At 38.5% G+C, this 13,140-nt stretch overlaps 1 protein-coding gene across 3 annotated transcripts in view; it reads left to right on the top strand.

Moving 5' to 3' along the window:
• Smg6 (SMG6 nonsense mediated mRNA decay factor) overlaps window positions 1-13,140 on the top strand; it is a 227,107-nt gene that overhangs the window by 117,125 nt on the left and 96,842 nt on the right. For all 3 annotated transcript variants that reach the window (XM_076869133.1, XM_076869134.1, XM_076869132.1), the window contains one exon: window positions 1,407-1,608. In XM_076869133.1, the coding sequence (XP_076725248.1) occupies window positions 1,407-1,608 (202 nt within the window). The remainder of the gene's footprint in view (window positions 1-1,406; window positions 1,609-13,140) is intronic.

Here is a 13,140-nt window from a genome sequence, read left to right as displayed (position 1 = left end):
AATCTTCAGGAGAAACAAATTGCTTAAAGGGTCTGAGGTCCCCTCCCTGGCAGGTAGGGATAATGCACAGTAACTCCCCAGGGGAGATTCCAGGATGATGCTTATAACACACTAGCAAGATCCCTCCCTCCTTCCCTCTCTCCTCTCTCCCCCCTCCTCTCTCCCCTTCCCCTCCCTCCCCCTGTTTATTATGTGTTGCCACTCCACTTCTTGAACCTAATTGTGAAGTTTTTTTTTTTATAATTCTCCCATGCATGTAAAGGAATAAAATTAAGCATCCATAGGATACTACTTATTCCATATTCTCAGGTTAAAGTTTTTTTTCTGGAGGAGAAACCCAAGTGTTACACATTTGTCAGGCACTTCATTTGACTAAATTTGAGGTATCCCTAGGCGGTCCAATATTTTTTTTAAAAAAGCTTGAATGGATTCTTAACACCCACCAAAGCAGGAATCTGAACCACAGTAGATGACTGCGCATACTGACAAGTGATGGTGGGATAGAAACAAATTCTCTTTTTAAAATTCTAACTTGGAATTTCAAATGGGGAGAGCCAAATTTTGTATTTTCAGTGTTTCTTCTCATTGACCCAGGCCCTGGTGATATGCAATGAGGATGACCAACCATTTTGGTTTGCTCAGAACTGGAGGATTTGGGGAGATGTGATATTTCCAGTGCTAAAACCAGGACAGTCCCAGAATGTAGAATATAGCTAGAGGAGAAAGGAGAAGGTGTGGGATAGTCAAGACAGCACTGATAGTGGTTCATCTGCTAAAATGTATGAGAGGCTGTATCTTCCTGGACAGATCTTGGCAGGCCAGGAATGAGGTTTTTTTGTTTGTTTGTTTTGTTTTATTTGTTGTTTGTTTGTTTTTAGATCTCTGTGTGTTTGTTTTCCCACTTAATGGAGAAAATTTCTAAAGCATTATAAGGGGAACACCCACATGACTTTCCTCAGTGACTGGACCCCATGTAGCTATGGCTGGAGGGAGGCTGGTGCCCAGTTGCTATCTGTGTGGCATATACTTGGCTCCATGGGAGGGGGAATTCTGGGAGCTGCCTCAGGCACTGGGTGTCTAGAGTGTTTGAGTAAGTGTCTTAGCACACTGTCTGGAAAGGTGACAGGACCTGCATTAGGCAACTGATCCTCCAAATTCTTTTTCCTCTCTGGTTAGGATTAAAAACTCCCCCTAAACAGTTTCAGCTTTGCATGGAGGGATATACACACACCCTAGATTACTGCCATGGGCACAATTTCATATCCTAGCATTCTTGGTATGATTTCTTGGCAGCTGCCAGCCTGGACAACTTTTGCTGCAAGAACCTTTCTGCTCACGAGTGCTGAGAATACTTTTATTGGTCTCTCTTTAGAGCTGCTCTTCTTTTCTGACCTTATTTCTCACAGGATTGCTGTGGATGTGTGGTCAACACTGGCTGATTTCTGTAACATATTGACTGCGGTGAATCAGTCTGAGGTGCCACTGTACAAGGACCCGGACGATGACCTCACCCTTCTTATCCTGGAAGAGGATCGACTTCTCTCGGGCTTTGTCCCCTTGCTGGCTGCCCCTCAGGACCCCTGCTACGTGGAGAAAACCTCGGATAAGGTCAGCCCTAGGCCTCCCTCCCTATTCACCCCTCCTCTTAATTCTCCAGACTTTTTTTATTCTTGGGAAGTTTTCTGGGCAAACGGAACATGATTAAGTCACTGAGAAGAGTGTTAAGGGAAAATATCGACCTTTTAGCCACTGACATCCAGTTCTGTATTTTGAAAAAAAAAAAAAAGCCCCTTCGACTTCCTTTGGGGTGTGTGTGTGCGCGCACGCGCGCACACACACACACACAAGCACGCACACTTGCTTGCTTGCTTGCTTGCTTGCTGGCATGTTGTATATACGATCATTTCCTCACTTGTTTAAATACTGCAGCTTGTGTTGGCAGTGCTCTCACTCAGCTCCAAATGGTTTGCATCATGCTTAAAGCACCCTTCTTCCTCCCCCACCCCCTTCCTTCTTCCCCCAGCCACAAAACTCTGCACTAGGAAAACAGCCAGGGCTTTTTCCCTTCTCTAAGGAGAAGAGTGATAAATAGGTGACTAGAGAGAAGCAGACACCATGTGTTAACTTACAAAAAAAGCTTTTAGGAATATGAAGCATTCCCCGCCGCCTGGTTTCTGTATTCCTTTCTCTAAGGGCTGTGTTTAACTTGAATACTTTTTCTTGTCTGTTTATAGAAAACAAAACCCATTCCCTGTTGCACTGGTAGGGACTGTGGAGCTCCTAGTCTCTGCTTAACAGTTGGGTCTTCAGCCAGGTAGAGAGTAGGGCAGTCCAGACTACTCTACTTTTCCTATGTAGCATTCACTCCACTGGGGAAGTAGCAGTTACAGACTTGTGAGTAGTATCCTGTGCTGAAGACAGGAGCACTCTGTGCCTGACTTCTTGCTCAGTTCTTAGCACCACATCTTGCTGGAAGAGATGCTTTTGGGGAGGAGACCACAAATCGCTTCTCAGGAGGAAGTCTTTTGACCTAGATAAAGTGTATATTAGGGGACAGAGGTAAGCTTTCACCTTACTCCAATTAGAATGGCAAACAGTACAAAAGTATTAAATACAAACAATAAGTGCTGGAGAGGATATGGAGAAAAAGAAACACACTTTTACATTGTTGGTGGGACTGTAAATTAGTACAACCACTATAGAAATCAGTATGGAAGTTTCTCTAAAGACCACCATATGACTCAGCTATACCACTCCTTGGTATTTATCCTGAAGAATTAAAGTTAGCAGGCTATAGCAATACATGCATACCCATGTTAATAGCAGCAGAATTTACAATAGTCAAACTACGGCACCAGTCCAGGTGTCATAGTGAATGGATAGATAAGGACAACGTGGTATATATGCATAATGGAGTTTATTTCAGCCATAAAGAAGAATAAAATTATGTCATTTGCAGGGAAATGAATGGAACTTTAGAATATTATGTTTAAAAAAGCCTACCTCAGGAAGTTAGGAGTTGTATGTTATTTCTCATGTAGAAGCTAGAGAGGAAAAAAAAGGGGGGGGGGGTGTCATGAGAATCAAATGGAGATCAATAGAGTTGAGGAGATGGGGGGAAGGAAAAGGAGAAATACTGGGGAATGATATTGGCCAAATTATATTGTTAAGTCTTATGCATGTACAAATATGTAATAAAGACTCCTGCCATGATGTTCAGCTGCAGTGTATCAATAAAAAAAATGAAAAGGAAAAAAACATACTCAATGGGCTCAGTAGTACACACCTGTAATTCCAGCTACTCAGGAGGCAGAGGCAGAAGGATCAGAAGTTGGAGGTCAGCCTGGGCAACTTAGTGAGACCCTATCTCAAAATATAAAATAAAAAGGGTTGGAGATGTAGCTCAGTAGTAAAGTGCCCCTTGGTTCAATCCCTAGTACTGTCAAAAATCCTACTTTTGGGATACATTAATGTTTAATGGATTTGAGGAATATCTTTTTCTTTGGAGGAATACTCATTTTAAGCCTTTTCAGCAAAAACTTAAGAGTGAAACTCTGTTCTTCTGGTCTCAGTGGATAATAATGTGGATGTGTTGCATGTGGGGCTGAGGATGACTAACAAGTTGTTTGTACTCTTTGGAAGATACTAAGTTAGAAGGGAAACTGGATAACCATGGCTTGGGACACAGCATCCTTGTACTTTTTTTTTTTGTGTGTGTGTGTGTGTGTGTGTGTGTGTGTGTGAGATCACAAAATGGTCTTGATTCCACAGGGTAATTTTAGGATGGCTGTTGAGTTACCTGTCTTTCAATGTAGGACAAGGGAAGAGTCCTCACCTGCTTCAGTCTTCCCATACCCCATCTTCACCCATCCATCAGCAGTCCCAGCTATAGCGTTGGTACCAAACGTAGGATCTGGCTAAAGAACACAGCTTCCCAGTCCACCCTCAGCCAGTGGAAATGATGATCAGAATGCCAGGAGGCAGTTGCAGTTCACTGAGACTTCAGGGATTGAAACAAGTACAACAAATGTAACATCTCCACATTCCACTTCACTTTCTAAGCCACAGACCTGGTTTTCCTTCATTCTTCCCCACCTGTGTAAATGGTGGCATTGATTATTGACTTGTTCCTGTCAAAATCTTGGGGTTATTCTTGGCTCTTCTTTTTCTCACACTTCTGTATCTAATCCATCAGCAACTCATGTCTTCTTTACCTTATACCTGCAGATACAACTCTTTCTTACCACTTCACCCTAGTTCCAGTCATAGAAATACCTTCTAACTGGTTTCTGTGGTTCTCCCTCTTCCTACTCTTGGCTGTTTATAGCATAGCAACTAGAATGAACTTTTCACACATAATAAATCATAGCGGTTTTCTTCAGAACTTTCCAATGGCTGTTCGTTCGTCTTTCATCCCTCCTTCTTTCTTCTTTCCTTCTTTCCACTGGTGATTGAACCAGGGGTGCTTAACCACTGAGTTACATCCCCAGCCCTTTTTATTTTATTTTATTTTATTTAAAAAAAAATTTTGAGATAGCATCTTGCTAAGTTTCTTAGGGCCTCCCTAAGTTATGGAGGCTGGCCTCAAAATTGCAATCCTCTTGCCTCAGCCACCAGATTCCAGTGGCTGTTCTTTCTTGAAAAGTCAAAGTTTTAACAATAGCCTTTGATGTCCTCCGTAATCTGAGTGAACCTTCACCACCTTCTCTGTCTTCAGCTCCTACTGCTCTCCTTGTTCCAAATATACTCTGGTCACATTGACATCCTTGCTGTATCTTAAGCAAACCCAGCACTCATACCTAAGGGTCTTTGCAATTACTCCTCTTTTAACCTGGAGTGCTCTGTCCCTAGATTGTTGTATGACTCTCTCACTGCTATATAAGGTGTTACTCATCTTCCTTTTCTTTTTGTTTGCTTTAATTTTCTCCATGGCAAGGAAAAATAATCATCTACCTATCATGTGTCAATCCCTGGGCTAAGTATGGCATACCATATTCTTCTCGATAAACCTGCCATCTAAGTTTGAGTACCTTCGTTTTATTAAAACCCTTGTTTGTATAACTTCAAAACCCATGTTCTGTCTGAGCATAAGAGAGCACAAGTTTGAGGCCAGCATGGGCAACTTAGCAAGAACCCATCTCAAAGTAAAAAAAATAACAACAATTTAACGGCTGGTGATGTAGCTGTGTCATAGAGCATCCCTAGGTTTAATCCCCAGTACCACAAAAATGAAAATAAACCATGTTCTGCTGGGTATGGTGGCTCATGCCTGTAACCCAGCAGCTTCAGGAGGTGGAGGCAGGAAGATTGCAAGTTCAAAGCCAACCTCAATAATTTAGGGCGGCCCTAAACAACACAGTAAGACCCTATTTCTAAATAAAATATAAAAAGAGTTGGGGGTGTGGCTGTATGAAGCACCCCTGGGTTCAATTCCCAGAATAATAATAATAACAACAATAATACTAATAAAAATAAGTAAATAAACCATGTTCTAATAAATGACTAGATATCTAGGATTTACTTCAAAATAATTTGGCAGGGTGGGACAGATAGACCTATAAATGTGGGGGTAATAAGCTAAACATTGATCATTGTTGAATCTGAATAAGGGCTATATTGAGTCCATAACAGTATTCTATTTATTTTTTTCTTCAACAGTGTTGGGGTTTGAACCCAGGGCCTTGCACATGTCAGGCAAGCACTGTTCTACTGAGCCATATCCCCAGCCCAGTCTTCTACTTCTGTATGTGTGTAATATGCTTTAAAAAAAGGAGTATCTATCTTCTAAAAAAAAGATTTTTTTCATGGTGCCAGGGACTTCACATATGTTAGGCAGCATCTCTAGTACTGAACTAAAACCTCAGTCCTGGAATGACTGGGTTTTTTTTTTTCAGGGGGTATAGTGGCGGGATAATGTTGAGGATTGAACCCAGGGTCTCACACATGCCAAACAAGCGCTGTACCACTGTGCTACATTCTCAGCCCCCTTTTTGGTGGGTGGTGGGTAGTGAGGATTGAGCTCAGGGGCACTCAACTACTGAACCACATCCCTATTTAAAGACAGGGTCTCAATGAATTGCCTTGTTTTTTGCTGAGGCTAGCTTTAAACTTGAGATCCCCCTGCCTCTACCTCTTGAGCTGGAATTACAGGCTTGCTCCATCGCGCACAGCTCCCAGCCCTTTTTTTGTTTTATTTTGAGATAGGGTTTTGCTAAGTGGCTCAGACTAGCCTCCAAGTTGCAATCCTCCTGCCTCAGCCTCTTAGGTAGCTGTGTTGAAAGGCATGTGCCACCATGTCCAGCAGAATAACAATCCTGAAAGCAAAATAAATAAAACCGTGTCCAGGCAAAATAATTATATTCCAGGAAAAATAAATAAAACTCTGCCCTTTCTGCCACACTATGTTCTTAAGTTCTGGAGAAAGTAATCGAACCATAATAATAACAAAATTATGCTTTTTCAGACACTGTGCTGAGCTCTTTACATGCATTTTTTTTTCATTGAAATACCACCAGCATTATAGGTAGATTCGGGGACAGGATGGGAAGGAAGGACATTGTCTTGGGAGAAAAGATGTTGAGTTCATATTGTGATTTTCAATACCACAAAACCTTAACTGAGCTGGATGGGATGGCATATGACTATAGTCCTAGCTACTCAGGAGGCTTGAAACAGGAGGGTCATAAAGCCCAGGAATTCAAGAACAACCTGAGCAACATACTAAGACCTCATCTAAAAGGAAGGGGAAAAACAAACAAACATATACTTATCATCTGTAAAATATGTGCATGTGACTGCATAGCTTATAGCGCTATATCATAGTATTTGTTTAGTCCTCAATCGTTATTTATTTTAGGAAATACATATCATTGTATGTATCTTTGTACTGACTTTTTTGTTCTATGAATGACATCATCTCAGGCAGCCTCATACACAAATCTTTGCCTGTCTCTTAGGGTTTTTTGTTTTTGCTACCAGAGATTGAACCCAGGGATTCATTCAGGGATGCTCAACCAGTGAGCCACATCCTCAGCCTTTTTTTTTTTTTTTTTTTTTTTTTTAACTTTTTGTTTGGTGCTTGCTAAACTGCTTAGGCCCTTTCTAAGTTGTTGAGGCTGGCTTTGAACTTGCTCTTCTCCTGCCTCAGCCTCCTGACCTGCTGGGATTATTGGCATGTGCCACAGAGCCCAGGTGAGTGGAATTACTAGGTCAGAGGGGGTAGATACATTTTGAAGATTTTTCAGGATAAAATCAAATTGTCCTCCAAACAATATATAGCTATTTAAACTGTGTTTTAAAAAAAAAAAAAAAAGAGGGTATTTGTTTTCTAACTTCCTTACCAATGTGGTTTAACTTTTGTAACTTTGCCAGTTATGGGCAAAAATATGGCATCTCATTGTTGCACTTTTCATTTGGTTACTAATAGTGTTGGTTTTTAAAAAATATTTTTTTATATGTGATGCTGAGACTCTAACCCAGTGCTCACACATACTAGGCAAGCACTCTACCACTGAGCCACAACCCCAGCCCCTGATTACTAATAATGTTGGTTTTTAAAAAACTATTATGTTTATTGGCTCTGTGTACTGGATTGTATTTATTATAAATTACCTTGCGTTCTTTGCCCATTTTACCACTGGAATACTTATCTCCCCACCTCCCCGCATAAATTGTAAGGGTGTTTATGAATGACTTGAACTTTCTCTGGTTACTTTCTACAGGAGATATTTTGTGTTTATACTGAATGAGTTAGAATTTAGAGACATGTTGAAGAGAAAGTTGTTGATACTTTATTAAGTAGGCAATAAGAAATGTTCCTTTGTTGCATCATGCTGGGTAAGATCTTTTGTTTGTTTTTACCCCTTTGAGATAGTTTCTCTTTACCTTCCCCGTCTTATGAGTCCATACGTATGTAAAGAAAAATCATTTCCAGCTAAATATTCAGAAACTATGAACTCTTATTTCCTTCTCTTTAGCCTATTTGAGCCAATGAGCCCTTGCCAGGGATAGTTAAAATAAGAATCATATAGTGTTTTGAAAAGTCCTTTGATTTTTAGCAAGAAAACATTATGAATTCAGGCTTATTTTTTGCCTTTTCTCCCTTTAGTTATAATTAAAAACCGTTGTTTAATGATTTGTTTTGCCAGTGGCCCTCACACACTGTTATTTTATATTAGGTATTTCTCTCCACCCACCTCTTTGTGGCCCTCACCCACCCACCTTCCTTCCTTCCTTCTTTCCTTCCTTCCTTCCTTCCTTTCTTTCTTTCTTTCTTTTTTAATATTTATTTTTTTAGTTATAGTTGGACACAATACCTTTATTTCACTTATTTATTTTTATGTGGTGCTGAGGATTGAAACCAGGGCCTCGTGCATGCAAGGCGAGCGCTCTACCGCTGAGCCACAACCCCAGTACGGCCCTCACCTTTCTTATGTTCTCTCACCTCTCACCCTAGTAATTTATAAATTTATAGTATTATTAATTACTACTTTTATTTATTCCAGTTCTTTCAGATTATATCAGTTTTCGTTTAATTTATAAATTTAATTAACCAAGTGGGGAACTCAGTTTTTTTAACCGTACTATGGATAGGTCAGTGATTAGGTATTTTCTTTTATTCTAGGATAGTAATTCTCACATTTTGCTATTCATCAAAATCTTGTGGAGGGCTTATTAAAACTCCAGTTTCTGGGGCAGAGAAAACTGCTGCCTACTTCTTTTTTTAAAGTCAACTTACTATAGGCCAGGCACTGTTGCACACACCTGTAAAACCAATCACTCAGGAGACTAAGGCAAAAGGATCTCCAAATTCAAGGGCAGGCTGGGCAACTTAGCGAGATCCTGTCTCAATTTTTTTAAAAGAGCTGTGATGCCGGGTGTGGTGGCACATACCTGTAATCCCAGCTGCTGTGGAGGCTGAGGCAGGAGGATTGTGAGTTCAAAGTTAGTTTCAGCAATTTAGGGAGGCTCTAAGCAACCTCGCAAGACCCTGTCTCAAAATAAAATATAAAAAGGGTTGGGGATGTGGGTTGATGTTTAAGTGCCTCTGGGTTCAATCCCTGGTACCAAAAAAATAAAAAAATAAAAGCTGGGATGGACTGGGGTTGTGGCTCAGAGGTAAAGTGCTCGCCTCACACGTGCAAGACCCTGGGTTCAATCCTCAGCAACACATACAAAAATAAACAAGTGAAATAAAGGTGTGTGTCCAACTACAACTAAAAAACAAATATTAAAAAAAAAAAAAGAGCCGAGATGTAGGTCAGTGGTGAAGCACTTGTCTAGCATGTGTGAGGCCTTGAGTTCATATTTAGTACTGCAAAAAATAAACAAAACCTCACCAGTTTCTGTGCCCTACCCTGAGGGTTGCTGATTTGGGGGAGGAGGAGAGACTGAAAATTGCATTTCTAATAAGTTCACACCTCATGCTAAATGGTCTGGACTCCACACCATTAAGAATCTCTACTTTTAGGAACTTGGTGGATGCTGAAGTTGTAACAATTAGGCGAAGATTGTTGTGCCCATGAAAATAAAGACCTCAGGTATAAGTAGATTTTTTAATACTATCTGTAACTTTAAAATTATAATCATATTACCTGAGAGTTCACATGCTTTACCTCCATTTTGCCAGACAGCTTTTCTGAGCTCTTCAGAAAAAAAAATTACATTCAGAATGCTATGAATATATCTTTCCTGAATGTATATGAAGAGTCACATGTCTGGATGGTCTCTTTTCCTAAAAGACTCTGAACTATATAAATGACACTTGGTGTCCTTATCTTGTGTTTGGCACTATGTGATAAGCTTTACATTATTTCATTTAAATTTCACAAAAGCCCTGTGGGAATTTTTGCTATAGGAAAGAACTTACCCAGGATGACACAGCTAAGAATGATAGAATCAAATCCAGGCAATCTAAGTCTAGAGTACACGCTCTTAATTATATATAAATACAGTAGTAGAGTGATTGAACAAACATATTAACTCAGTATTTACAGTTCTTCTCTTGTGTTTGATAGTTTTTATTTTCACTGGAAGCTTGAGTTTTCACTAGCAACTTGGAAACTTTTGACTTGGTTTGAGGAAGATCATCTGATTTCCCAGGATAGTTTCTGAAATGAGCAAGGAAGTAAAAGTTCATATGAATGGATTAGGACAGGTTAAGTTTACTCACATCTTTCTCATGGCACACCTTTTTTGACATGCAGCCAAAGTGCAAAAATCTAAGAATAGTGGTCATGTAGCATCTAAAGACCAGAAAGTCAGGACAGTCAGGATTGCTTATATAAATAGTGATGCTCGGAATTGGTTGATGGGAATGACCGGTAGATAAAAACTGAATCTGCCTATCAACCTACCTACATATGTACATATAAACAATCTTTGGCTCAGACCTTAATAAATATGGACCACAATTAAAAATAAAATTGAGATTAGAGGAGGATGTACTATAATTAGAGAAAAAATTACTGCCCATAATCTCAGTACTTCCTGTCTCTTCCTTTATTTTTTTTAAACTAATATAATCAGTCTCTCAAATATGTAAAATAATGCATTATTTAATAATTTTATAGGTATAAAATTATGGCTTGGGTTGTAGGTCAGTGTTAGTGTTTGTCTAGCACATGAGGCAGTTTGTTTGATCCTCAACACCACATAAAAATAAACAAAGCTATGGTGTCCATCTACAACTAAAAAAGTATTTTAAACAATTATAGTTAATCCTTTACTTTTATTAATCAGCTTATTGATATATAATTACAATATTTCTGCATTGATGTTAACCACTGTGTAACGACTATCCCAATCAAGATATAGAATTTTTCCTTCTCCTCAAAATGTTCACAAGTTCACCTGTCTTCTGTCCCACTCTGCCTCAGCCAACCATTGGTCTAATTATTCTTGCTATAGATTAGACTTGTCTGTTGAAGAATTTCCTATAAATGTAATCTTGTAGTATGCACTTTTATGTCTTTTTCCTTTTGCTCAGCTTAATGTCTATGAAATTCATCCATGCCATCTCCGTTTTTCAGTAATTCATTTCCACTATTAATGAATTATATTTCATTTTATGGATATATCACACTTTATCCATTCATTTGATGATGGACATGTGGGGTGTTTATGTTTTGATTGTTTAATTTTTAGCCATTCTTGTAAGTAAATAGCATCTAATTTTAGGAGGGTTTTTTGGTCAGGGGTATGTTGTTATTTGCAGTACTGGGGATTGAATCTGGGTTGCTCTACCATTGATCTACATCCCTAGACCTTTTTAAAATTTTTTTATTTTAAGATAACATCTTGCTAATTTGCCTAGGCTTGCCTTTAACTTGTATCCTCCTGGAATTACAGGTGTGTGCCATCAAGCCCAGCTTCATTTCAATTTTTGTTTTGTGTTGTGTTTTGTACCAAAAATTGAAGCCAGGGGAGCTTAACCACTGAGCCACATCCCTGGCCCTTTTTTGTTTTGTTTTGTTTTAATTAAAGATATATATTCTTTAAAATTTTGAGCAGGGTGTTGCTAAGTTGCTGAGCCTGGTTTTGGACTTGTGATCCTCCTGCCTCAGCCTCCCAGGCCACTGGGATTACAAGTGTGCACTATTGTACCTAGCTTCATTTCAGTTTTTTTTTTTTTTTTTTTTTAAGTTGTAGATGGACATAATGCCTTTATTTTAATTTTTTTAATGTAGTGCTAAGAATTGAACCCGGTGCCTCACACATGCTAGCCAAGCGTTCCACCACTGAGCCACAACCCCTAGCCCTTCATTTCAGTTTTGAGTGGCATTTGAGTAATGATTATTGATGAACGTCTCTGATTTGAATGATGAACATCTCTGTGGGTTTATTGCCATTTCATATATAGAAACACCTCAACTTATAAGAAATTATGTCCCAGTAAGCCCATTGTAATTTGAAAATATTCTATATAAAAAATGTACTTAATAAACCTAATCTACTGAACATTATAGCGTAGCAGCAGCAGTATACTATCAGGGTTTTTTTTTTTTTTTTTATCACCAGTGTGGGAAAATGTCATAATTCAAAATCTACCTAGTGTGTTGCTCTCTCACCATCATAATTTTGAAAATTCTAATTTGAACCATCATAAATCGGGATTATGTCTTTGAGAAATTTTCAAATCTGTTGGCCTTTTCTAAACACTGTGGTGAGTTTTTTGGTTTTTTGAGTTACAAAAATTCTTTCTATATTCTGGGCACAAACACTTAGATATGTTCTGTGAATATTTCTTGGAGTTTGTAGCTGGTTTGCTTTTCTATTTGTTTATACAGCCTTGATCAGCAAAAGTGTTTTATTTTGATGAAATTCAGGTTTTCATATATTTTCTTTATAATTAGTTTCTTTTTGTCTTAGAAATCTTTGCTTTGCCCCCAAGGTCATGCAGATTTCTTCAAAACTTTTAGTGTTATATTTCATTTCTGCTTTTGTCATCTTTTTATTTTTTAATGATTGTTCTAGGGCTAACAGTTAGGATCCTTGACTTTTCAGCCTAGAATTAGAGTCAGTATTGTGTCTCTCTACACTTCATATTTATGCTTTCTGCTTCACACTCCAAGAATAGTTTAATCTGTTTCCCTATCTTGTTATGTGCAGATATCTTTTAGTTTTCCTATGTTAAAAACCTTGCTATGCTACATTACTATTTTTGCCAAATAGTTCATTGTCTTTTAAATGAAGTGTGAAAGAAAGATAAACATAGGCTTTTATATTTATCCAATTATTTACTGGTGTTCTTCATTCTAGTCTGTAAAATCAAGTTTCCATACCATTTGTCTTCAGCCTACAGGACATCATCAGGATGGCTAGTGACAAATTCACATAGCCTTTATTTATCTAAAAACGTCTCTATTTCTTTTCATCTTTTAAGGTTTTCATTTGCATTTTTTAAGCCAGATATAAAATTGTGGATTAAAGTTTTATTTTTTGTTTTTCCTTTCAGCAGACTTTCAGAATGTGGTTCTGTTGTCACCTGGCTTCTACTGTTTTCTCATAAGAAGTTAGCAGTTGTTCTTATGTCCCTCTTTGTAATGTTTTATTTGGACTGCTTCAAATTTTTTGTTAACATTGGTTTTCAAAAATTTGATTGAGATATATGTTAGGCATACTTCCTTTTTTATTTTTATT

The sequence above is a fragment of the Callospermophilus lateralis genome, chromosome 11, assembly GCF_048772815.1.
Source record: "Callospermophilus lateralis isolate mCalLat2 chromosome 11, mCalLat2.hap1, whole genome shotgun sequence".
Lineage (NCBI taxonomy): Eukaryota > Metazoa > Chordata > Mammalia > Rodentia > Sciuridae > Callospermophilus > Callospermophilus lateralis.
The sequence above is the reverse complement of the archived record's forward strand: the minus strand, read 5'-3'. Positions and strand labels throughout refer to the sequence as shown.